Source organism: Coffea arabica, chromosome 11c, assembly GCF_036785885.1.
Source record: "Coffea arabica cultivar ET-39 chromosome 11c, Coffea Arabica ET-39 HiFi, whole genome shotgun sequence".
Lineage (NCBI taxonomy): Eukaryota > Viridiplantae > Streptophyta > Magnoliopsida > Gentianales > Rubiaceae > Coffea > Coffea arabica.
In genome coordinates, this window is record NC_092330.1 from 29731389 (window position 1) to 29755443 (window position 24055).

The 24055-nt window shown below is 35.1% G+C and overlaps 1 protein-coding gene and 1 long non-coding RNA gene across 3 annotated transcripts; both read right to left on the minus strand.

Annotated features, from left to right (window-relative positions):
- Positions 1–1834: 1834 nt before the first annotated feature.
- On the minus strand, positions 1835–3823 carry LOC140016669 (uncharacterized). The gene is made up of 2 exons (XR_011822873.1): positions 3000–3823; positions 1835–2813 (listed from the first exon to the last, which is right to left on the minus strand). It is a non-coding gene; the product is annotated as an uncharacterized lncRNA (long non-coding RNA).
- A 2064-nt stretch (positions 3824–5887) lies between these two features.
- Positions 5888–14571, minus strand: LOC113715762 (uncharacterized). Of its 2 annotated transcripts, none has more exons than XM_027240057.2 (5): positions 14136–14571; positions 13507–13629; positions 9150–9249; positions 8723–8868; positions 5888–6414 (listed from the first exon to the last, which is right to left on the minus strand). In XM_027240057.2, exons 1-5 carry the CDS (start codon positions 14499–14501, stop codon positions 6037–6039), a joined length of 1113 nt encoding a protein of 370 aa, XP_027095858.1. In that variant the 5' UTR covers positions 14502–14571; the 3' UTR covers positions 5888–6036. The 2 variants fall into 2 exon arrangements, with proteins under 2 accessions (XP_027095858.1, XP_027095857.1); XM_027240056.2 differs by having other exon boundaries at positions 9135–9249.
- Positions 14572–24055: the final 9484 nt, after the last annotated feature.

Consider the following 24055-nt stretch of genomic DNA (forward strand, 5'->3'; position numbering starts at 1 on the left):
TGTGATCAACAACTGCCCTGATCAGGCATAGTTGGCTAGCAGCAATTTGTGAAGGTTTTTGCAAAACTTGCTGCATTTTTTCTTCTTGATCAACTGCAATCCCAATTGCTTGATTCCCCTCAACACTACTCTGTGACCATTCTGCAGGAATTCCATTTTGAGTTCTCCAAAATTCCACTTAACATCTCCAATAATGGTCAACCACTGAATTCCCAGAACCACTTCACACCTTCCCACTGATAGTACCAGTAGATCAGTTTTGAACTCTTGTCCTTGCATTTTCTAGACAAAAGTTGGGACACAATTCATGAGTGGTAAGCTTATTTCCATCCGCAACCTACACCACCAAAGGTTTACCTTCTGTACTTTTAACCCCAACCTCTGTATCACATTAGGGTGGATGAAGTTATGAGAACTACCAGAGTCAATGTGTATATTCACTAATTGTTTGCCCACATGGCCTGTGATCATCATAATTCTGAAATTTGGGACTGCCATGCTAGTCATAACATTGATTGAAATGTGTGCCAAATTTCCTCCCCTAGCTTCTCTATCATCAACTTCCTCTTCCACGGACTCATCCCCCCTTTCTTCATAAACATCCCCCTGGTCATCCCAAATCTCCAATCTATGGAACTGTTTATTACCACATCTATGCCCCATGCCAAATTTTTCATCACACCAAAAACATAATCCCTTAGCCCCTTTATTATCCATTTCTGCTCGAGTTAGCCTTCTGTGAGGTCTTTTTTCCAACTCCTCATTACCCTTCCCAATACTAGGCAGAGCAGGTACAGAAGAGGTAGGCAATAGGGGCCAAGCATTCTTCCTCCATTGGTGATTAGAAGTCCCAGCATGACTATTATTCTTCCAATAATGGCTAGAATTATAGGTTTGATGCGTATTGCTAACAAGATCTGAGAGATTAGGAGATACCTTCTTGTTCACTTTGGCTTTCTATTGCATAATTAGCCTTGCCTCCTCTATCTTTGCAAGCGCTGACGAGGTTAAAATTTACCAATTAAATCAACTCACAAGTTATAACCTAATACCTCGTTTTGCTGCAAGTATACAGATCGAAATATAGTATAGCAAAGGTACAAGGGTCGAATCCCACAGGGAGCAACTTAACAAATACCAGAGTTTTAAACCTTATCTTATTATCTAAACTTTTCAAATTATGTGTTGATCAAAGAATTAAAAACAGATTAAGTGCATGAATCCCAACTAACAAATATGTCAAAAGAAAAGATGTTCTAGGGGAATTAAATCCACTAGCTAGTAAAGATCAGATTTGCCATGTACTTTGTAGTCACAATTCACTCTTGTCTTGGTAGGGAACATTTCCAAATGTATACTTATCTCACTGTTGTGCAGAAAAGCTTTGTCACGATCACTAGGTTCCACCTACTGTCGTGGTGAAAATCAACCAGTGATGATCTTAGGCCTTTGTGAAATATTATGAAAAACCCTTCTAGTGATTCACTACTGTCGTGTGTTTCATGCTAGAATTCAATTAATCTTCTTTCCATTATTGTTTACCACTGTCGTGCGATCACAATAACTGATATAATTTGCAAAAGATGATCAAGCTTTAACAAATGTGAAAGTCAAGATTAATGAATTACCAAGAACAAGGTTAGTGAAAACTAGCAGCATACAAATCCAAATCTTGCACCAACCAGTTTCATCTACCCGTAGAACAAAGGATAGATCTAGCTAGTTAGACATGATTATCAAAATACTCCAACTTCTAATAAAGTAGAAGAAGAGTTAGAAATGAAGGAAAAATGGAAGAGAAAGCTCATATGCAAAACTGACCATAGAAAAGCAATTAAAACCAATCCGATTAGGGTGGTAGAACCGACCCTAAGTGGTGGTAGATAAAAGCTTAATTCAATTACAGAATAAACAAACTCTCCAACTCTTTAAGCACTCAAGCTTTGATAATCAAACCAGCAAGAAGTGTATTTATAAAGATAAAAACTAGAACAAGGTGTTTAGAAATATGAAAACTAATATCTAACAGAGCTAAAAACGAAACTAGCTCAAAGAGCTTTATTGAATCTGAAAACTAATCTATTCTAAGCTCTCTATCTACTAACAAAGGTTGGCCAAAAAAAATCCCCATTGTTCTTGAATTGTAAGGGGTATTTATAGGTGTTTGGATGAGTTTAAGACAAAACTTAAATTATCATCCATGACCTCATTGCTTAATTATTGTCAAGAATCTTCAAAATCGCAGCTGCAAATTCAACTAAAATACACAAAAAGTTTTCAAGAAAAGTTGCACATGTATCAAAGTCAGGATTTGCTGCTGGAATTTCTTTTTGACAGATTGCATGAATTATTTCTCCATGAAAACGGCAGAATCTACTCTTGTGCTAGTCTTGAAAGTCGTACCTCTTTGAATTATCTTTCCATAGCATCAAGAATCATCCCATTTGGACTTTTGTAGGCTGAGATATGGTCAAAATACCATCCTCTGGTCAAACCCCTGTTTCAATTTCCGACCACAGAATGCAGCTTCTGTATTTCGACTTTTTGTCTATGAAAACAGCAGAATTATATTTCGATGTCTTCATACCAATTGTAGGTCTCTTTCTTAGCTTTAAAATGGTATAAAGATCACCTCAATCCGATAAGTATAGCTCCAGATATAGCCAAAATACCGAAGAATGTCAAAACTGTCTTGACTTGCATTTTCTCACTTGAACATTTTTCACTTCATTTCTCTTTTCTACCACTTGAATTCATCACCAATTATCTACTTTTCACCTCATTTGACATCTTTTGGTGATTGGATCATTAACCTGCAAGAAAATGAAGTTTTTACCATTAAAATCAATAGAAATGCAATATTATCCACTTTTACCAAAAATATATAATTTTACCAAAAACCTCTTTATTTTAATTATAAAACTAAATAATCAACTGAAAATTAACTAATAAAATGCACTTAAAAATACGTAAAATAAACTCTTATCAAGCGCCCTCACATGAGCCACGTTCTTAGGCATGAACATCCTAACAGTCAGCTGAATTTCTGGTTTTAATCCACTTAAGAAGTAGCTTGTTGCATAATCTTCAGGTAAATCTAACGTATTGAGTAACTCTTCAAATTGTTCTTGGTACTCTAACATAGTACCAGTCTGTTTTAATCCCTTTAGTTCTCCCATTGTGTCATCATATAGATAATCTCCAAATCTTGCGGATAATTCTCTGATATACTCCTCCGACGAAGGTGCCTCTCGAGCCAACCTGGACTTCCATGTAAACTTGGTACCATTGAAGAGCCGTACCCTCCAAATTCACAGCTGCCATTTTAACCTTCAAAGCAGGTGGAGTTTCATCTACCTCAAAGAACTGCTTGCTCTTATACAGCCAACCTCTGAAATATTCCCCGTTGAATTTGGGGAAATCCATTCTAGAAAATCGTGTTGGAATCTGATAGTTACCTCCATTAACCCCAAGAGACCCAGAATTTTAAGGAGAAGAATTCATGTGATCCAGATTAACCACCAGGTTCCTTAGTGCTGTCATTTCCGTCTCAAGTTGATCTTGTTGCTCCCTCAACATGGCCTTTATGTGCTCTTCAAGTTTTCTGTTATCATGTGATCTATTGCCTTCTACCATCTCTGACCTCTGAGCTAGATAACCCCGCTTTAATACCATTGATGCAAAAAGCAGTAAAGATCAATAATCCTTAACTCAGGAATTGCAAGATAATGGAGCAACAATTTGTAAGCATAAGGAGTTATTGTATTGATGATGAATGGATAGAGAAATGTACAAAAATGAATGAGGAATTCTTGTTACAATCCAGATCATCCTTTTCCTTCTCCTATTGCTTCCATTTATACAGCCATTGAGGCGGTGGCCATTTTCCTAACTAATTAATGATGTCAGCAACCTGTAACATGCTAACTACGTAACAAACTAATTGACATCTCAGCACTGGTAGTTATTCAAAATTACAGATTACCCTTGACTAATTTTGTTAACCATTTTCCCATGCATCATGCAAGAACATTGGCATTACTTCCCGAAGAGGCTAAGTAATATCTTAAATTTCACAGCAATTTTTAAATTCACTCCTAGGAATTTAGTTGCAACTTTCTAAGTAACAATTCTACATTCATGTGATATAGGAATTTATTAAGCCTCACCCATATCCCAAAGTTGCAGGGCCAGTGCAGTTGTGATTTGGGCTGTGCGGTGTTATGTTTATTCTATTATTTCATGTATAATTATATTTATCATTGTATCTTAAAAGAACATGAGTATATATAAATAAAATATTTTACATATATTTAATACAACAATATGATATAATTAAAGATAAAAAAAAGGGTTTGAGTCAAAGAATCACGTTATCGTTTTAATACTTAAATAGGGGTTTTTATAAAGGCAATATACGCCTTATAGTATAGTGATAAATTCTACCCTTAATTGATGACGCTTCTATCATGTCACGCAATATTATTGGTGAGCATATTATAGTCTCTAAAATTTTCTCCAAGTTTTCATTAATTATTCAATATTATTTCTTTTACTAAACAAATTAAATTAGTTTGTTAACCATAACTGTATATGGGACCAAATTGAACGACACCTCAAAATTAAGTTATATGTTCTTTTACTTTCATATGTCACTATTTTTGTAGATAGTTCTGCAGCAAATGCAAGGGGAGCAATTAGAAGGAATTGAGAGGCAAGAAATGTTGCAAACTGCACAGAGTCTTCCTAATTTGTGCCGAATCAAAAAAGCACAGCCTTGTAATGTACCTACCATCTTTGGCTTCATTTTAGGGCACTTCTATGCAAAATAGTCTAATGCAAAATAATCAAGTACTAAAATTCACCGCTTTAATTTGACATTAGAGATTTTGGTGACACGAGACATGAAATAAACAATTCTTATGTGTATTTACATGAGAATTTGAACTAGTTAGCATCTTAATGGTGCAATATCACGTAAGAATTATTTGGTTACATTGTCATCTTTTCATTTCTTTTCCTTTACTTTTTCTTGAAGGCCCAAGTGCTTGTTTTCTTGCTGTTCATTTGAAATTATATATCACATAGAAAAATTGATGCATGCCCACTATTACCTCTGCCTGCAGTGAAGTTTCAAATTTCGGAAGTAGCCACAACAATAACAACCCTAGCCATTTAATGAAGAGATAATAAGGCCTTAAGCTTGTTTTTGGTCCCTCTAACCAAAAAAAAAAAAAAAAAAAACCATGTTCGAGCCTTAACAGCCCTAAACACTTCTTAAGCTCCTCTTAGTATTTAGTAAAGCCCTTGCATGGGCAAGAATTAGTGTACATTTAGGGGGTGAGGAAGTCCACTGCAAACAGGTCCCCTCTTGCACCAAAATCATACAAGAGATTGCAATAGTGTTTTAAAACTCAGTTTGAACCGGCCAATGAGACCGGTTAAACCTTCAACTATAAAACTTGTTTGAACCGGCCAATGAGACTAGTTAAACCTTCAACCATTTTGCTTTCCGGTTCATTGCAGTCCCTTAAATTCACTTGTGTCTGTTTATTTACGTAGAATCCGAAAAAAAAAGAAGAGCCAGTTCAACTGTTAAAATTCACTTTTGTAATGTGTTTATTTAGCTAAATTTATAAAATAAAATAAAAAAAAGAAGAGAACCAGTTCAACCATCAAACTGCTTAACCAGAAAAATTTTAGATGAACCAATCAGTTTATTTCTTTAAGACTGCAATTTAACCAAAATAATTGAAGTCAATCCAACTTTATATTCTACCGCTTAGCAACTTTATGGGTTAATTCTTTTGGTCACCATCTCGAACACTAGCCAGCTGAAGCAAGTTATACGCATAAGTTGTTTTTCTTTTCTTTTTTGGGACAGGAATTCAAAATCTGTAAAGCAAATATGATGCCCTCAACCAATATCAGATGAACCAAGAATTCAAGGACGAGAAATCATTTTTCCAAACCACAAGAACTAATAGCAACTGTTCGAAAGTCATTTTTCCTCCAAATTTCCAGAATCAAATGTCATTACAGCTTCCGGGCACGAGCAGCAGCTTTTTCTAATGCCTTCAGTCTGTTAGCTTCCATGCGAGTTCGCTGTTCTTCTGAGAGCATAGTTCCATTAGAACTGGAAGACGTTTTTCTGGGTGCCATTGTTGGTGTCTCTTTATCTCCATGAGATGCTTCAGCTTCAACTATCTTGTCATCTGAAGGCTTAGATGGTTCCTGTCCAGTTTTTCCTAATGCCTTCAGTCTGTTAGCTTCCATACGAGCTCGCTGTTCTTCTGAGAGCATAGTTCCATTAGAATTGGAAGACGTTTCTCCAGGTGCCATTTTTGGTGTCTCATTATCTGCATGAGATGCACCAGCTTCAACAATCTTGTCATCTGAAGGCTTAAATGGTTCCTGTCCATACAGAGGTTGAAACAGTAGGGTAAAAGTTTAAAGCATTTTAAACTTGATTAATATGGTTGTTTTCAAAAGGAAATTTAATCCCATCCCATCTTACAACATGCAATATTAGGTGCTTCTGTCATCCTACTTTTGATACAATCACTTGATCCAGTAACACTTAACAGCCTACAGCAACCATTTCCTTAACCAACACTGACAGGTCTAAAAATTACTGAAAAGACAAATGTAAAGAGATGATAATTAAGCTTCAGCCACCCGAGGCAAGTTCAAAGCTGAAACAAGTGCTTCCACCTTAAGCATGATAATATTTCTATTAAAAATTCTTAGCATTATGTAATCATAATCACCATTAACTCTTCAATTCTACTTATTACCATGTAGTCCATGTCTACAATCAGTAATTTCATCCGAATATAAGCACCATATCACTGTTCAGAATATCTTTACTTCCCACAGAATATTCTACTTTTTTCATAACCGGGCATTGGAATAGCTGAAATTACCAGTAGTCATTGTAGCCTGAAAAGAGCTTTCCCGGACAAAGATTACAACTGCTGTTCTCAATTCATATACGAATTCGCTTTACATGACACTTCGAAATTGAGCAAGTTTTCAAGACAACAACACAGAAGTCAGTCTCGGATAATTATTTTAATATTTAGCCTGTAAATCCTAGGACTTCAAAATTTTAAGCCAGCTTAAACTAAAAAGTCTTCAGAAACATGTTAAGCATGTCGAATAACAGAGACTTATATTAGACTTCAGCCGGTTGAGTGGCAGTGAGGTCTCCAGATCTTTCCTATGCATTTCATTTGTTTGCAAATACAATACTTTTACTCTCAGCCTCACTGATGATTGGTATAGCGGTGCTACCATCCATCAATTTCTGCACAGGAATGAACGATGGCCCATTTTGAGGAATTACCATTTATGACAGAAATTTGTCTCTCATCTGGGATGTCTGGCCTACGGTTCCAAAGATATTTTCATAACTCTTGACCACATTTCCAGTGATCGAACTCATAGGGAATTGAATCTCAAATGAGGGGAACGTAGTATTGGTGAGTTCTCTTGTGGATACCTCAAACTGGTGATCTTCAAATACAGGCCTCAGTTTGAAAGTCCATTTTTCCCTTCTATTTTGATCCAGTGACACAAGTTCACGCTGTTTTCTCGGGTTTTCTATCTTTCAGGATGTCATGTCGCTGTTCATTGAAAATCCCAAATGCTTAATTCCTTTGATGATGAATAGATCTTTATCAGCTTAACTTAGACGCTTTCAGGTTCGTACATCTATATATCTATAACTTTAAGACCATCTAGGATGTGAATACTATGACAGTGAAATTCAAATTTCTTGCACTTTTCTTCACTAAGAGCATGCCAAACCAGAGATTAAGAGCACCAGAACAAAGCATGATGATCAACTGTGCTCTAGTAGTTAGACTACCTATACCTCCTTTTCATTCCAAATAAAAGACTGAACTTTGGAGATGGGGCTGAGATACAAAATCTAGTCTGAACATAGGAAATTTTAGGTGTTATGGTTTCAAGTATTCACATCTTTAACGAAGCATCAAGTAAATATAGCACATAAAACTTTATATTTACCTTAAACCTTGTGATGAATTGGCAACTTTAAGATGTGTAATTGCTGAATGGAACAAAGGGTGAAAGAAAGTTTAAGACGCATCCTTTCATACTATCTAACATGATCACTTTCAGAACAACCTGGGCGTGAATCTATAAAGCTGGAGTTAACACAAAAAGGAAATCAACAAAGAGATTCTAGGTATCTCAACAATTAGACTATATAAGCAGTTATTCAACTAACACATACCATCCAGTTCAACTTATATTAAGAGTAGCATAAATGTGTAGAAGACCAATTAGGATTCACAGCGGGGCTTGCAAAATTAGAATCTGAATAACATATGGCAGGTGTGGATGCATAGATGCTTTGTCTGTGAAAGGAATACAAACTCATTAAAGCTATTTCAGTTGATGTGATTCCTAAAGCCAGAGGATTGTACGGCTACTAAAATGAAACAAACTACCAAATATAATGGACAACAGACATCAATTTATGCTTGCAGAGAAAAGTTACATGTTTCACAGAGATAAAGCAGAAACAAAAAACAATGATACGCATATCAACAGAATGTACCCCTATTACAACAAATCTGAAGTTTAAGAAAATAAAAATAAAAAACATATGCCCAAGATCCAAAGAAGGGAAAAAAAAGTGATATGGAAAAACAAAAAGAACCAAAAATTTTGAAGCAGCATTAGATCTAACCTCCATGGCCTTTTCCCAAATTTCATTAAGGTTGCTTTCCTGAAGAGTACTATTATCTGGAATTTCCAGACATGTGTTATCCTCAATAGCATTTTCCATATTAGTATCCTCATGAAAACGATTTTCTTCTTCTATGTCCCTGGCATCTGCAACAATAAAAAACACACCTTTGATTAGACACCAGAGAATCAATTCCAAATGAAGCAGTAGGACGTGCAGTTACTTATAATATTGTTGAATCAAACTCCTGAATGGGTATGCTTAGAGTATTAGTAGTCCTGATGCGAACAAAATAAGAATAACTTGAGTAGGTTTGAATAGCATTCACAACAAAAGCAAAAGGTAGACTGTACATGGAGAAGTCATCTATGTAACTAGTTCTGTCACTTGCTAAAGTCACAATGTAGATTACCTAAATTTGAGGTACCTTGTTCATGATTTGGATTGTTATCTTGAACTTGAGGCTCATGCAGCTCTGCTGGGTCTACTCCATCGGCAATTCTCTCTCGTAATTCTCGGATACATTTCTGGTATGATAAGTTCCAGAACATATGGAACATCAGACACATACTAACATGATTCATTTTGAAACATCTAAAGAAATAGTGGATGGCTACTCCAAACTCAACCACCACCACCACCCCGCCCCCCTCACCAAAAATCACCACATATAACACAGAAAGCTTTATACCAGCCTTTACAGAGCATATAGTTTTACTGAAACCTATAGCATATACTGCTCTGCAGATAATTGCAAGGGAATTGAGGACAATTGACTAGACAAACCATTTTAACAAACTAATCCCATTTTAACAAGTTAGTGCTGTAAGAACCCCAATATAACAGAAAGAATGTGCAAATGACACTCCATAATGAGTTATAATTTAGTAGGCACTCCAGCTATTGAACTAAATTTACATCCTGAAGGTCTTATTGTTGAGCAGCTTTAGACCATTGATAATTAAAGCAGTGGCAGAGCTGGGATATTTCTGGGGGCACCAAACAATTACCTTTGATATCCCAATAATACTTATAATCTAATATTTATGATATGAACTATCCTACTTGTTTACTGAAGACCATGCAAAAAGAACAAACAACATGAACAGTCAACATAAGAAAAGAGGGTGTACTTGATGAAAATAAATATAAAAAGAAAAAATAAGTCACAGACCGTTTAATTCTCTTCAGATTGTTTGTAATGCAGATAGTGAACTACTGATACGTTAAACAGTAGAACTAAAAAATTGATAAGTTTTTGGGGAGGGGGAGCAAAATTCTATGGAATTGAAGGGGTTCATCGTAAAACTTTTCTAGTCAACATACAAGAACTAGTTGTTGTTATGGATGGATAAACTATCCTATTTAGCTTGATCATGCAAATCTTACAAATGAATTTGTGTTGCTACTAAATTAATAACAAATTCACCAACTATTTTGTCCTTCATGTTGGTATTACAAATTTCCTACAATTTGGCAGGGGAACTCCAAGTGGGAAATTTGAGGGGCTAGAATAAAAGGAACCTAAAATTCCTTGTGCCTCTGAAACATCTCCTAAACATCAGGTGGGAAATTAGCTTCCCCCCCCCTTCAAGTCAATGTTGCGTTGTCACTCGATGAAAGCACCCATTGATAACAGAAGATCTAATAGCAAGATAAAAGAAGCATTGTAGAGCATTAACAGTCAAGAAAGAAATCTGAAGTTCTCTATCATGCTATGCTGTTTACAAACTCCACTTGATCCTCCAACTATTACGATATTACTTCTTTTGTCTTGCTAGTGCATGTATTTCCATTTTCTGCATAATTCTTCCGGGGCACTTTTGCTGGTTTTCCTAATTTAAGTCCTATTGTATAATACTTTTAGTTTTATTGCAGAAAAGCATCTTGGACAAAATGAGAATAATGCATTAGGTCAAATTGCTAAAGCAGAAGAGAAGTCATACCTTCCTTATCAAAAGAAAAGGAGATAAACAACCTCAGTACCATGGTAAATTCAACCTTTATTCCATCCTTAACTTTCAACAAGGAATGATATCTTATGGAGTATGTGAAATTGTGGATTAAAATTATACCAAAAGTAGTACTTGAAGTTTGGGCCTTGGCGATAATTTTATCGACAAAATTATCAAACATTTGATAGTTTCCTAGTAGTAGATATCAAAAAAGTAGCTTCATCGGTAGTAATCTGAGGTTTGATCAGTAAAAACATTTTGTACTTGTCACTTCTTGTTTGATAAATTTACAGCAGCTCCATCACAATTTCTTATCTTCCTCATCTTTTTCTAGATGAGACTAGATGTATCCACTCAACTAGCATCCTTCGCTCCTTGTGGAATTTTGCTTTTAATTTCAACATGCACTCATTGAGAATTCTACTGAGTGATAGTCTTGGCCCTTTTTCAAGCATTCATGTCTCTCAGATATGCTATTTCAAGCTGCCAGCTTTTAAATTGTAGAACTTGTTCGCTTCCACCTCTGTTTCGTTTTTAGCTGGTTGTAAGACTAGAACTTTTCTTGTTAAAATTTTGGACTGAAGCTCTTTCTATTAATACTTAAGAGGATCTAATCTAGTAAAGTACTTCATGTGGAGTAATGTTAACTAGGGCATTTACAATGTGCATCTCCACGAGGGACTTTGGCATACTGAAAATTCAGTTTAGAATTGTGTGATACCAAGTTCTACTTCTACAAGTTGTGATCTTGAGTAAATGCTAGGTGTGATGTCAAGGTTCTTCCTTTCCCTGTTTCCACTCCTGATCTTGCAGTTATCAACTCAGAGTAAACCCTTTCATTAAATTGAGCAATCACTGAATCGACTCTTTACAAATCGATATTTTACTCTCTTTCCAACATGAGGAACAATTTTACTAGGAACCATTGCAGTACTCAAGCTTTTCTCAATCTTACCCCATCGCACAAATTATTTCTACATCAATGAGATGGATAGGCATTTGAGTGCTCTGAATATAATACCAAAGAACAAGGGCAATTCTTGTTCATGAATTAGTTGACTTTGAGCAGTCAATTTTTCCATATTAAAATGTAATATGGAATTTGTCCAGGAAAAGATATCCGACTATTTAGTGTGCTGCAGTAAGAAGTCAGTGCAATGTGTGTTTGAACACAATCACACTTCATTTGAATTGTTTAATTCAGTAGCTAAAATACCTGGGGCTAGATTACATCACTACCCATGGGCATTCCAGAGAATTTGTCATTACAATTGGTAACACGATAGATTTATCCATGATGACAGGTTAACATTTGCTATTTAACTCTTCTTCCTTATCATGAGACTAATCAGGAAAAATAATATGCTCAAGTACAAAACTTACAGAGCTTAAAAGGGGCATTGAGAGGAAATGACCATGGAAGCCATGTCACCAGTATATCTGGCTATGACGCCATTTACAGCCCTCAATGAACCACTTTAAAATTCTGCACAACTAAAGATTGTCTAAAGAACCAGGGTATTTTTTTGCCTGACAGACTCCAAACTTGATGTTGCACATAGGTGGAGCAAGATACTTTGGAGGAAAAGAGATTGGATGCCGAACACGACAACAGCAATATCAGCTAGTTCATTTGTTAGAATATTGGATAAAATAGATGGACAGTATCACATTGCTCATTTGCAGAGGATATTATACCCTAGAACAAACTAATTTATGCAGTATGAATAAAAGGAAAAGAAGAGAGCTTAAAGTAATAGTGACAGATTATTTAGATCCCAGGATTAGTAAGAGGTAAAGTTTAACTTTGGAGTATGGCTTAAGCTTCCAGGGTGCCTTACAATCAGAAGTACTGTATGAAATTAACATGTGAACTCAACCACAAATCAGCAATAGCTACTATTAGATTCAAAAATTACATGGACTCAGTAAGAAGTTCCTTATGCTTCCTAGGTCCAAGAAGTTTAATCACCAGCAGCGGTGGATTAACATGACCAAATTTAACCTGACTAATAAATCGAGAGGAGTCCAAAAATCACCAAAACTTTGAAACACTATCCTTCCACATGCTCTAGTTCACATCTTCACTCCAACCTGTTTAAACACTGTAATCCGCACAAGAATTTTTAAAGAATAGGGACATTGTATTTATGACATGACTCCAAACTTGGACACGGGTGGAGTAAGACACGGTGGATGAAGAGAGGAGCAGAAGCAGAACATAGCAATGACAAATTATGTTGGTTCACATGTGAGAAGCTTGAATGTGATAGATGGAGAGCAGCACATTGCAGGGTTGCAGAGGATATTTTACACTCATTAGACCAATTTATGCAGCATTGCTAAAAGAAAAAGAAGGGAGATTTAACCAATAATGGCAGTGACGATTTAGTTTCCAGGACCTGTAAGACGTAATTTAACTTTGGAGTATGGCTTAACCTTCCAGGGTGCCTTACACATCAAAGATACAATTAAAAATAACATGTTAACTCAACCGAAAATGAGAGGTAGGTAGTGTTGATTTCAGCAATATCACTCAAACAGGAAGCAGTTCCTTGCGCATCGACAGTTTCAGAAGTTTAATAACTAGCAGCTACGGGAAACCATGAACAAATTTTACCAGAAGTGCGAGTTGAGAGAGAAAATATCAATGAATTTTGAAACATTTTCCTTCTAAACTTTTCAGCTTAAATTGGCACTCCTACCTGTTTGAACACTGTAATCCGCAGAAATATGTATTCAAAGGAAATACCATACAGGAAACCAAGAAATTACAGCATCTGCTCTTCGGATTGCGAATTGTAAAGGCAAAAAAGAAAATTCTTTTACCTTGACACGGTTTTTGGTGCCAATCTGCTCCACTTTATGTACAAACTGATCAAACGAGAAATATGGTAATAAACGAGAGTGCCATTCAGCATACAAGCCAAGTAGGTTCCCCAGATCACTGACCTGTAGACATAAGTTAGCATAGAAAAAACTTTAATATCCTCTGAAAGCATAGCATGAGGGATCTCATAAGTTACCTTTACAAATTCAAGCATGCATCAAGAATACTCATCTTAGTTAAAAGACATGGTTAAATGCAATATCTACCTTTACCTTGAACATCATTTATTAATTAATCATGCTAGCAGCCCCTCTTCACCAATTTTACCTAATCCAATAAACTTTTCCACTATTGATTAACAAGACAGGACTAACAATTTATCACCACCATTTTTTTTTGTTGTGTAAGTGGGAGGGGTTGAACCCCCGAACCGCCCAACCCACCCCTTTCCACCACAATTTATCTCTATAATTTTCTCATCTCAAGCATCATTCTGTCACTTCAAATATCTAAATTTTAAAAAAGAAAAAAGAAAAACAGAAAGGAAAAAAGAACCCAACAGGTAAAAAGTTCAGCAGCTGATAAATAAACAAGAAAATAAACAAAAAGAGATGGAAAATTGTCCGACCTCATGACCGCGGCCGCGGTACTTAAAAGCACGATGGAAATGGCGGAGAATATGCCCAATTCCGTCGTTTGAGAGGAGGAGATCTGGGGTAAGCTTAGGCCTCGTTCTGGGAAGTCTCTTGGGCTTCTCTGCAGCAGAGGCAGAGTTGCTTTGAGCATTATTTTCGAAAGTTTTCTTCGAATAACTGTAAGCAGATCCACTTGGATTTCTGTTCAGATCTTTGTCAATAGCATTTTCGTCATTGTTGTTCTTGGAGCTTGAAGATGGTGGGTTTGATGGGCAGTCTCGTGACCAGTGGCCCGGTCTCCCGCACTTGTAGCAGCCTGTCGGCGCTGCCGCAGTACCGCCGCTGCCGCCTTTGTCCATTTTTTCCCCGGAGGAGTGGGTGGTCGGGGGTGGGGCCGTGGGGGATATGTTTTAAGATCTGTGATGAATGTTTTAGGGGCTGGGGGGTTTATCTTCTGGCGGGAAGATTAAAAAAATGGAGGGAAAAATAAATTTTGCTTAAATGACTTTATTGCCCCTAGATTTGAAGTTTTAAAAGCTTTAAAAAATATATTAAAAAAAGGAAAATAATTTTCAGAGGACACAAAAAGAAGTGAAAGTTGATACATTTTCACTCGTATCTCCTAAGGTTGTGTTTTGATTAGTGGATTTGAATTTGTGAAGGATTGAAATGATTGTTCAAATTGAAATATTTTGTTTTACTAAATTATTTTACGATAAGAAGTATTAAATATTTGCACAAAGAGTCGGGGTAAAATTTGAAAACCAAAAAAATTATGGGTAAATATCAAATTGCTTCATCTTTTTCCCCTCCCTTTGTCAAGAAACATTTGCAGTCAATGTCAAAATTAATGAAAAAAGGGTGTGAGTTTGCAGTCAATGTCCCCTCCCTTTTTTTTTGGTTAACCAATTTCATAGGTAATCTGCTTTTGAAAATTCCAGCAACCTTGAAGGGGTATCGTGGTTGTCATTTAGGATCCTCATCTGTGCAAGTCAGATGTTAAGATACTCATTGAAAAATCACTATTTAGCTGTAGTACTAAAATGCTTTACCTTAGATTCTCGATCTATACTGGCAGTCAAGGCATCACTTGCAGCTTGGATTCTAGCAGATTAGAAATTTTTGGCAATTTTTTGGATATTAAAAATTGAGTTACAAAGATAAGAGAGTTAAATTATTGAGTGGATCTTTCGAACCAGGAGAAACGATCTTTCATTGTAAATTAAGATGCAAGAGAACTAGTGAATTAGACAAGTCCAAAAGGAATAAGATAAGAAATAAGGAAGAAGAAAAGCAAAAAGAAAAAAAAAAGGAATGAAAAAGAGGGTATGAGTATGACTAGAGGTGCTATCGAGCCGAGTCGAGCTCGAGTAGCACCATACTCGAGCTCGAACTCGATCAAAATTTGTGCTACTCGAGCTCGAGCTCAAGCTCGATCGAGTAAAAAAATTTGGACTCGAGCTCGAGTAAGCTCGAGTAAATATCAAGCCTGAGCTACTCGAACTCGAGCTCGAGTTTTGAAATAAATCTATAATTTTTTAAAAAATATATATAATATATAATATAATATAAATAAAATATGAAAGCTCGGTTAAGTTCGACGAGCACTCGAGTACTTATTTCTTGAGCTCGAACTCGACTCGTTAAATTTAACGAGTAGCTCGAACTCGAACTCGAGCTCGATTTTACCGAGCTCGAGTCAAGTTTTTGATCAAGTAGCTCGCGAGCTAATCAAGCTGCTCGCGAGTAGCTCGCGAGCAGCTTGACTTGCCAGCACCCCTAGGTATGACAGAAGAATCGTTATTGGATTAAGGTCTCGTTTGATAAAAGTAAATCTAAATTCTAAAATTTGAGTGCTAAAAAAATTAATTTAGTATATTTTAAGTGTTGAAAAGAAATACATGAATATATTAATCTATCTATAGTGTTTGGTAAACATCTAAAACTGAATGCTTAATAAGTTAAATTGTACAATTTGCCCTGCTATCTTTTCATCGAAAAAAAAAACCTGTGAGTTAATTAGCTTGAAATTGTTAGGTATGGAAAAGACAATAATTATTTTTAAATCAAATGAATATAAAAATGTGAAATGCATTATGAAACATATTAAAGAAGTATTACAATGCAATAATTCATCTAGCATCTAAATTCGACTTAAGAAAATCAGAAATGGTTGCTTGTAATATTCCCTATATTGTATTACCAAGGAGTTTTGCCCGAATTATGTATTTTTGTTTCAAATAATCCCATTCATTCTTCAATTGTCTTTGCATAAAGTCACCTTTATTTTCATCTTTCAAAGTTCATCTAATTCTTTCCCAACATTCTTTTTTCAAACTACCTTCACTATAATTATTATGACATGTTTCAATCAAGTATGATTCTATGAATTGTCTGAATACTTGTGAATCTTTCTAATTAGCCGTGCTAGAATTCTCTAGTTTCATACCTACATTGCATACAGATAGACCTATATAGCAAAATGTACTAAAAAAGAAACATAGAAAAAACAACAAATAAGAATGTCACTTACCTCACAAAGAGGGGAAAAAAGAATTTGAGAAGACCGGGTGAGTAGCAAGTGATACAAAAAAGTGAAAGGGAGAAAAAATAGAAACAATGCTAAGGAGTAAATTGACTAATTAGAAGAATAAAATATATGAGAGATATTGAGAAGAAGTTGAAAGTCATGAAATAGAGCGGAAAAGAAAAGAAGAAGTAGAAAAACTGTTAGGTTAACAGTATCAGCTTTTTTAATTGGAGAAGGATTTTGAATGTGGTTAATAAATAAGGGTAGATTTAATAGATAGGATAAAGTAGTTGAAGTAATTTTGCTGACTCAAATCAAAATTAAACGTTTAGCTAGGGTTTTTGTACTGAAAAAAATGCACATAAGTTCAATATCACTTAATAATTTCAGTAGATAAAGTTTTGTTTATCAAACAACCAAACCTCCTATATCTCTAAAAAAATTCAGATTCAGCAACTTTTTACTTTATCAAATAGACCCTAAGAGGTTTTCTTTTGTCTCATGAATTTATATTTTTGTCCCCAAAAAATTGTGTTCATTTTAGTTACACTAGTAAGTTAATGAAATGTGGTAATTATTCTGTCAGTTTTTGGCATTCTATCACAAATTGTATTTAAATGAAACAGAATTTATAGTTTAGAGAGCAAAGTGTCTCATTTTGAAGTTCAAGGATGGGGGTTGGAATAAAGTTAAAGGGTACAAAATGGAATTGATTTCACATACAAACACCCATCAACACATTCAAACTCCATGAAAACAAAATTGGGATCTTCTAACATACTTCAACAATCAATAAAAGTAAGAGCAAATGGTATAAAATGTCATTAAACTATTAACTATGACTATTTTTCTCACTAAATATTTTTTTGCTAAACCAAAAATATCACTCACCTTGGAATAATGTGAATTTTTGGTCACTATGTTTAATTTAAGCGTTAAGTCAAAGGGAAAGGAAGTCACATGAGCTACAAGCTAAGGATTTTTGGGGCAAAACTGTATAAAGAAAATTGAGCCAATTAAAAGAAAAGATCTTTCACTTTATCTTTGAAAGATCTATCGCCACTATCACCAACTCCCTCGTCAATGTCGTCATTGCCACTATTACCACTACTCACGATATATGCATCCACCTAGAAAAAGAGAAATGCCGGAATAGACATTGGTGACAGCTGCCACAACCATTAAGAAGTGACACTATACAAGCAGTGCGCCTATATAGTAGGTGCAGTAGCCACGCTCATTTCCTCGGTTACTCTTTTCAATCGGATTTATGGAAGGGGGTGGCTAACGAGGTTTAATCATTCACACCAAATTTTAAAAATCTAAATATCATGTTTTCTACAAGTATACAGATTGTTTATCAAATATAAGAAATATTAGGTGTTGATCCCACAAGGAAGATTGTCAACTATCGATGGTATTCGAACTTCTCTATTATTTAGACTACCACAAATAATGCAAGTAAATCTATACTACTAACATGCAATAAAAGTAGTAAAATTGACAAGAAAATGTGTCTAGGGTTATGGAATTCCTTTCTACTCATGCAAACGAAATAACTGGTTGAATGAGTTCATTATCTTAGCTATTTATGATGTAATTTCTAAATATGCGTGATACATACTTTCATCGATGTACCAACCATACCTATAACTATCCTACACCTACTAACCTAGTATGAAACTAACTATAGATTCATTAAATTTTATGAAATTACATGGAACAAGTCACTAAAACCACAAAAGATATAACATTGTATTAGTGAGTTAACTCCCTATATATAACACTTCCATGAACTAGTACTGAATTACAATGGTTATTGATGAAACAACACCTCTAGATAATCAAAACTGATGGTCAATTAATTATGATTGTAATAACAAAAGTGCTAAATAATTCGTTCAAGAAATGAGATCAAATAACCGTGGAAACTTTACTTAACAATCATAGAAGTTCATCCATCATTTCGAACACAAACTAGCAAAACATGACAGTTAAGAAAACAAAAGCAAACTTGTATTATAACTAAATATGAGAATCAATAAAAGAAATAAAGTGATAGAAGAGATGTGACCCTTGTCACTTGAACCCTAAACTCTTCATTTTCATCCTTAACTTTATCTACATCTCGCTACATACAAGAATTGGATGAAACTAACTATATTAAGTTATATTATACTAATGAACTTGGAATTCTACTGAAATGGTACATTTTGTGTAGTTTTTCTAGACTTCAAAATTATGTAAAAATGTGCCTTGAAAGGCCTATTTATAGAAGATTAAATCTCCAATCATGTTAAAGTTGGAGCAAATTGGTTCTTGAATTGCCAAAAGTTGATTCCTGAAGTCTACATGATCTCCTTGGGCAGTCCCCACCAAATTTGATCGAAAAAAATGGTCCAAAAAGGTTGTGTGAATAGAGTACAAGTTATAGAGTAAGTTAACAAGCAAAATCAGGGATCTGCAAGGTGGAAATGCAAGGTAGGTTCATGTTTCAGTTCGTGTTTCCCTTCTCTTGCATGTTTTGCACTTTTTAATCAATCTTCAACATTACTCTATTTTTGCATCAATTTCAACTGCAAATTTCTTATGATGGAAGTCAAACTAGCTCTTAGACAAAACATAAAAACTATAGTTCTTTGAGTTAGTTTTCCAATTCATCAAAAATAATCTCATTTGGAGCTCTATAGACTAATAAATGACTGAAATACCATTGACTGGTCAAACCCTCATTTCAAACTTTGACAGCATAAATGTAGCTTTGTATTTCGAATTTTTAACTATGAAAACTTATGAACTAGATTTCAATATCTTATGTGAAATGTAGTCCTATGTTGTATCTTCAAAATGATTGAAGAATCATTTCAATCCAATGCTTGAAACTCAAGATATAGCCAAAATATCAGAAGTTATCAAAACTATCAAATTTTTCTTCTTTTGAACTTGATTGCATTTCATCTTTTGAACATTTTATATTTATTTTAAATCACTTAAAATCATCGACAATAATGCAAATATCTTCTCAGTTCACTTCAATTGGTGATTGAATTATTAAATCCTCTAAAAACATGAAATTTTCACCACTTAAATCCATAAAATTGCACTTATTTCTCATCTAAACCACAACATGCAAACTTCAGTAGAAACCTAGTTAATTAACTATAAAAATAACTAAAACACACAAAAGATAAGCTATAAAACACAATAAAGAGATGCAATATAAACACTTATCAGTGGCAATCTCATGCCCCCCTCTTTGTGGCAGCATCATTCTTTTTTCCTTTGTTTGGTTTTCCATTTTGTTTTTTGAGAACTTGAAAGCTTGAACTAAAATAGTGCCCACTAGTTCAATCCATCCCTTTTCTGTTTTGGTCCCAAAATGGTGGCTATGAAATTTCATATTTCCCAGAACATAAGTGAGTATTTAAAGAAAAGAAATTGATAGTTTTATAATAGTTCTTTGCCAAAGGATATTATAGGAGTGATAAGTTGAATACTATTCTATTTGATCAAATTCATTGGCTTTTCTTGTAGGCAAAAAAATTCTATTTTTTTGAGTTTGAATCTCTTACCAACATATATGGAATAAGAGCCAAGGAGTGGTTTTGGTCTGAGGCTCTTTTTTTCGTCGGCCCTCGTGCTACTCACATGCCAGGATTGATGACAGTTGTAAAATTACAGCTCCACTTCTCTTCTTCATTTTTTTTGGGTTACTTCTCTACTTCTCTACAGCTGTACTGGTTCTGCTGAATCATTCTTTATTATTGTACTCGATAGATAGTTGTAAAATTACAACTCTATTTCTCTTCTTTTTTTTATAGCTCTTGTTTTTGTCTCCGCTCCACTTCAGCTCTGCTCCACTGCAGTTGTGCTGGTTCTGCTAAGTCATGGTTTTTTTTGTACTCGATGGAGCTGGACGATTAATGTAGTTTTTCTTTCGGCTAGAGCCACTTTCTCTGCATTGATAGTTCTCGCTGTTGCCTCTTTTTTTCCTTTTGCTGTGGACGAAATTCTTACGGTTTGGTGGCATAGAAGTATCTTCTGCTAGTCGCTTTCTTTTGTTCGTCTTTTTAAAGGTATTGCCTCCATTTTTCTCTTTTATGGGTTTTTTGGTGCTATTTTTCCGGTTGTTTTTTTATCGATTTTAAACTGGAATCGTTGTGGTTTGGCAGTACTCCCGCCATTTCCTCTTTTCTTTACTTTTGCTGCTGCTGGTATTCTTGCGAGTTGGTAGTATAGAAGTATCTTCCTCCAGTTGCTTTTGTTCGTCTTTTTAAAGGTATTGCCTCCATTGTTCTGATTTATGGTTTTTTTGTGCTATTTTCCCGGCTATTTTTTAGCTTCTGGGGTTCCATAAAGAAGAAAGAAAAAGGGGAGCTTCTTACTATTTTTCACTTCTTGTTGGAACGAGAAAAGAATGACTTCTTGTTGGAACTTCTTGCTGGTTTGATTTTCCTTGGGCTTTTTTCCCTTTTTTGCAGCCAACGTTGTATCTGTGATTTGTGGAATGAGTTTTTTGTTGTAATATTTTGGGGCTCCTAGCTTCTGGGGTTCCATAAAGAAGAAAGAAAAGGGGGAGTTTCTTACTATTTTTTTACTTCTTGTTGGAACAAGAAAAGACTGACTTCTTGTTGGAACTTCTTGCTGGTTTGATTTTCCTTCGGCTTTTTTTCCATTTTTGCAGCCAACATTGTATCTGTGGTTTGTGGAATGAGTTTTTTGTTGTAATATTTCGAGGCTCCTAGAATATAGATTATGTCTTTTTTGTTCGATGTTTTTTTCAGAATGTATTTTACCTTTTTCTTGCTTATGTGGACTTTTAAGGCCAACTAATTGTTTTGTTGGTTTCCTTGGTTTTTTTTGGTAGTGGAATGTTGTCTTTTATGGGATTTTTTTATCTTTGAAAGTGGTCTTTTTTTTTGTATTTGTTTGTTTTCTTATATCTTTGTCACCGTATGTTTTTTTTTTTGAATTTATTTTTTATTTTCTATCTTTTGTAGCTTTTTGCTTTTTTTTTTTCAGGTTTCTGCTTTGCCCTTTCTTATGTGGGGTTGTAAGGCTAGCTAATTGTTTAGCTGCAATTTTTACTATATTTTTAGTGGATTGTTTGTGATTGGCAATTTGCTTTTCTTTTTTACCTTGGTAGACTATTGTTATCTGTTTTGCTTTGTTATTGTACTTTTGTGATTGGTAAATTGTTTTCCCCTTTTCATTTATTTTTTACATTTTTTTATGGTTTGCTTTGTTTGCTCCATTTGCTTCTTGTATACTTGTGGTTGCTCTCTGTTTTTTGGAGTTTTAGCTTTTCGGTAATGCCTTGTTTGGTGCTCTCTTGAAGTTTAGTGTTTTGGCTTTTATACAGTGTTTATTTATGGTGCCTTTTATTGTATATTGCTATCATCTTTTTGCTATGTTACGTGTGCCGGAGGTTGATTCTTGCATGGTTTGTTAGACGTGTCAAGTTCAGCTTATCGAGACATCGCATGTAAAGGCAACCTGTGGGAGCGATTTATCGAAAAAGTTTCGTTATTGTGTTTTTTCTAATTTTCAGGTATAGATTTCTGCTAGTTTGTTGTTTTGCTTTCCTTAATGCTTTTACTGACTGTGTATTTGTTTCTTTTAGGGCGTGAAGGTTACTGCACTTGCAATTGATGGTAACATCGATTGTGTTAGCCAGTTACTTGTGCCGTTTAGAAAGTACCATATATCCAAGGCTCGTGTTTATAAGATCCCTGATTGTGTGGCTATTGGATCTTATCCCTATTATTGGGTTTTGACTGACCAAACTGTGATTGATGAAGTATTTGAAATAGAGGCTCCAAAACTTCCATGTTATTTTGCGTTGGACTCTATTTTTTCGTGTCACACTGTTGCTAAGATAGAAAAGTTCATAAGTAATGCATTGTGGATTAAACTGTTTTCTTTGTGATGGGTATAACTATACCTGTATGTTGTGGTTTTCACCGGTCTTTTTTGGACCTTGGCAGATATCATGGGAATTGTTCTCTGTGCCTTTCCTGCCAAGGAGGTTTATTTTGAAGGGGGACCATCTGTTGCGCGGGACTACGTAATTGTTAATTATGAGTAGGTGTTGATTTTAGTTTTGTTCTGTCTGTTATTTCTACTGGTTGTATTTGATTTGATAACTTTTATTTATTTGGCACTGTGATTGAAGCATGAAACCTATTGTATTGACACTCTAGAATGAGTTCGAGGCCCTAGAGGGGACTACTATTCTGGCTAGTATTGCAGAGAATCTGGTTGTAATCTGTATCAGGGTTAGAGTGATTGCAGATAGTTGTAGGTTTCTTTAGTTTTTACTTGGCTTTTTGCTTTTTGGTGCATGCAGGTTTTGTTGTTTGAATACAATAGTAATTGATCTCTTTGACTGTAATTTCTCGATGTCTTTTTAGATTTGTCATTGTCCACTCAATCCTTATCTGTTATATTGGTTTCGCCGAATGTGCAGCAAGTAGGAAATCGTCGGATGTAGTTTGTTGTTCTTACGTTTTGAAGTTGTTTCCTTTTTTGTTGTGTCCTGCTATGCTTCTAGGCTTTATTATGTGTTGTCTTTGACAGATCAGTATACTTTATTTAGGTTCCAGGCTAAAAGTTCGCAATTGATTTGGATGCTTCATGAACGGAGTTATGCTAACCCATGTGTATTGTTGTCTCCGGTTACTTCTAATCATATAAGTCCAGTCTCATCGATTTCTCAAGCAACTAAGTTTGTGCGTGTGCTATTCATTTTCTAGAGCTGTGGCTTTTCCTTCGTCTAATCTTCTTTGTTTTGTTAGTTAAATCAGTTGATACCCATTTTTTATTTTTATGTATGTTGCTGACTGTAGAATATGGGGACTGCTTGGATAAAGAGTAGAGTGTCTCTTGAGTATAGAATGGATAAACTATGGCACTTGGTCTGCCCACATTGTTATCTTTCTAACGATTTTGCTTTGAAATGGGGGATCATGTGCTATTATTATGGGCGAGAGGTTTATATTTACCCAAGGTATAATGTTTTTATGTTGGTTACTGTAAATTTTTTTATGTGTTGTTTCTATAGTTGCCTGATCTAGGGAATTATTGTCTTTGCTTTTTCTTTATGCTGAGCTGTTTATAAATTTGTAATGTAAGGGCTTGCATGACTCTTACGATCACGGATGAGACTGGATCTTTGAATGCAATAGCCATGGGAGACGAGGCTGAAAAGTTGATTGGTATTAGTGTTCATCGTTTATTTCAAGCGGAGCAAGAGGTGCTTCTTTTTTCTTGGATTAGACATAATAGTGAAATATTATCTTGTGTGACCAATTATTTATTATGCCAATGAGTTGTTGTTTTCAATTGGTTGACAGAATGTGCATATCACTGATCGTGTTGCAA

Excerpts from the sequence above, each read along its gene's own strand:
- LOC113715762 (XM_027240056.2), bottom strand. The coding sequence starts at position 14,501 with ATGGACAAAGGCGGCAGCGGCGGTACTGCGGCAGCGCCGACAGGCTGC. Across the intron at positions 13,630-14,135 it reads ACCGCGGCCGCGGTCATGAG|GTCAGTGATCTGGGGAACCT; the intron begins GTCGGACAATTT and ends TTATGTCTACAG. Across the intron at positions 9,250-13,506 it reads GCACCAAAAACCGTGTCAAG|AAATGTATCCGAGAATTACG; the intron begins GTAAAAGAATTT and ends TTATCATACCAG.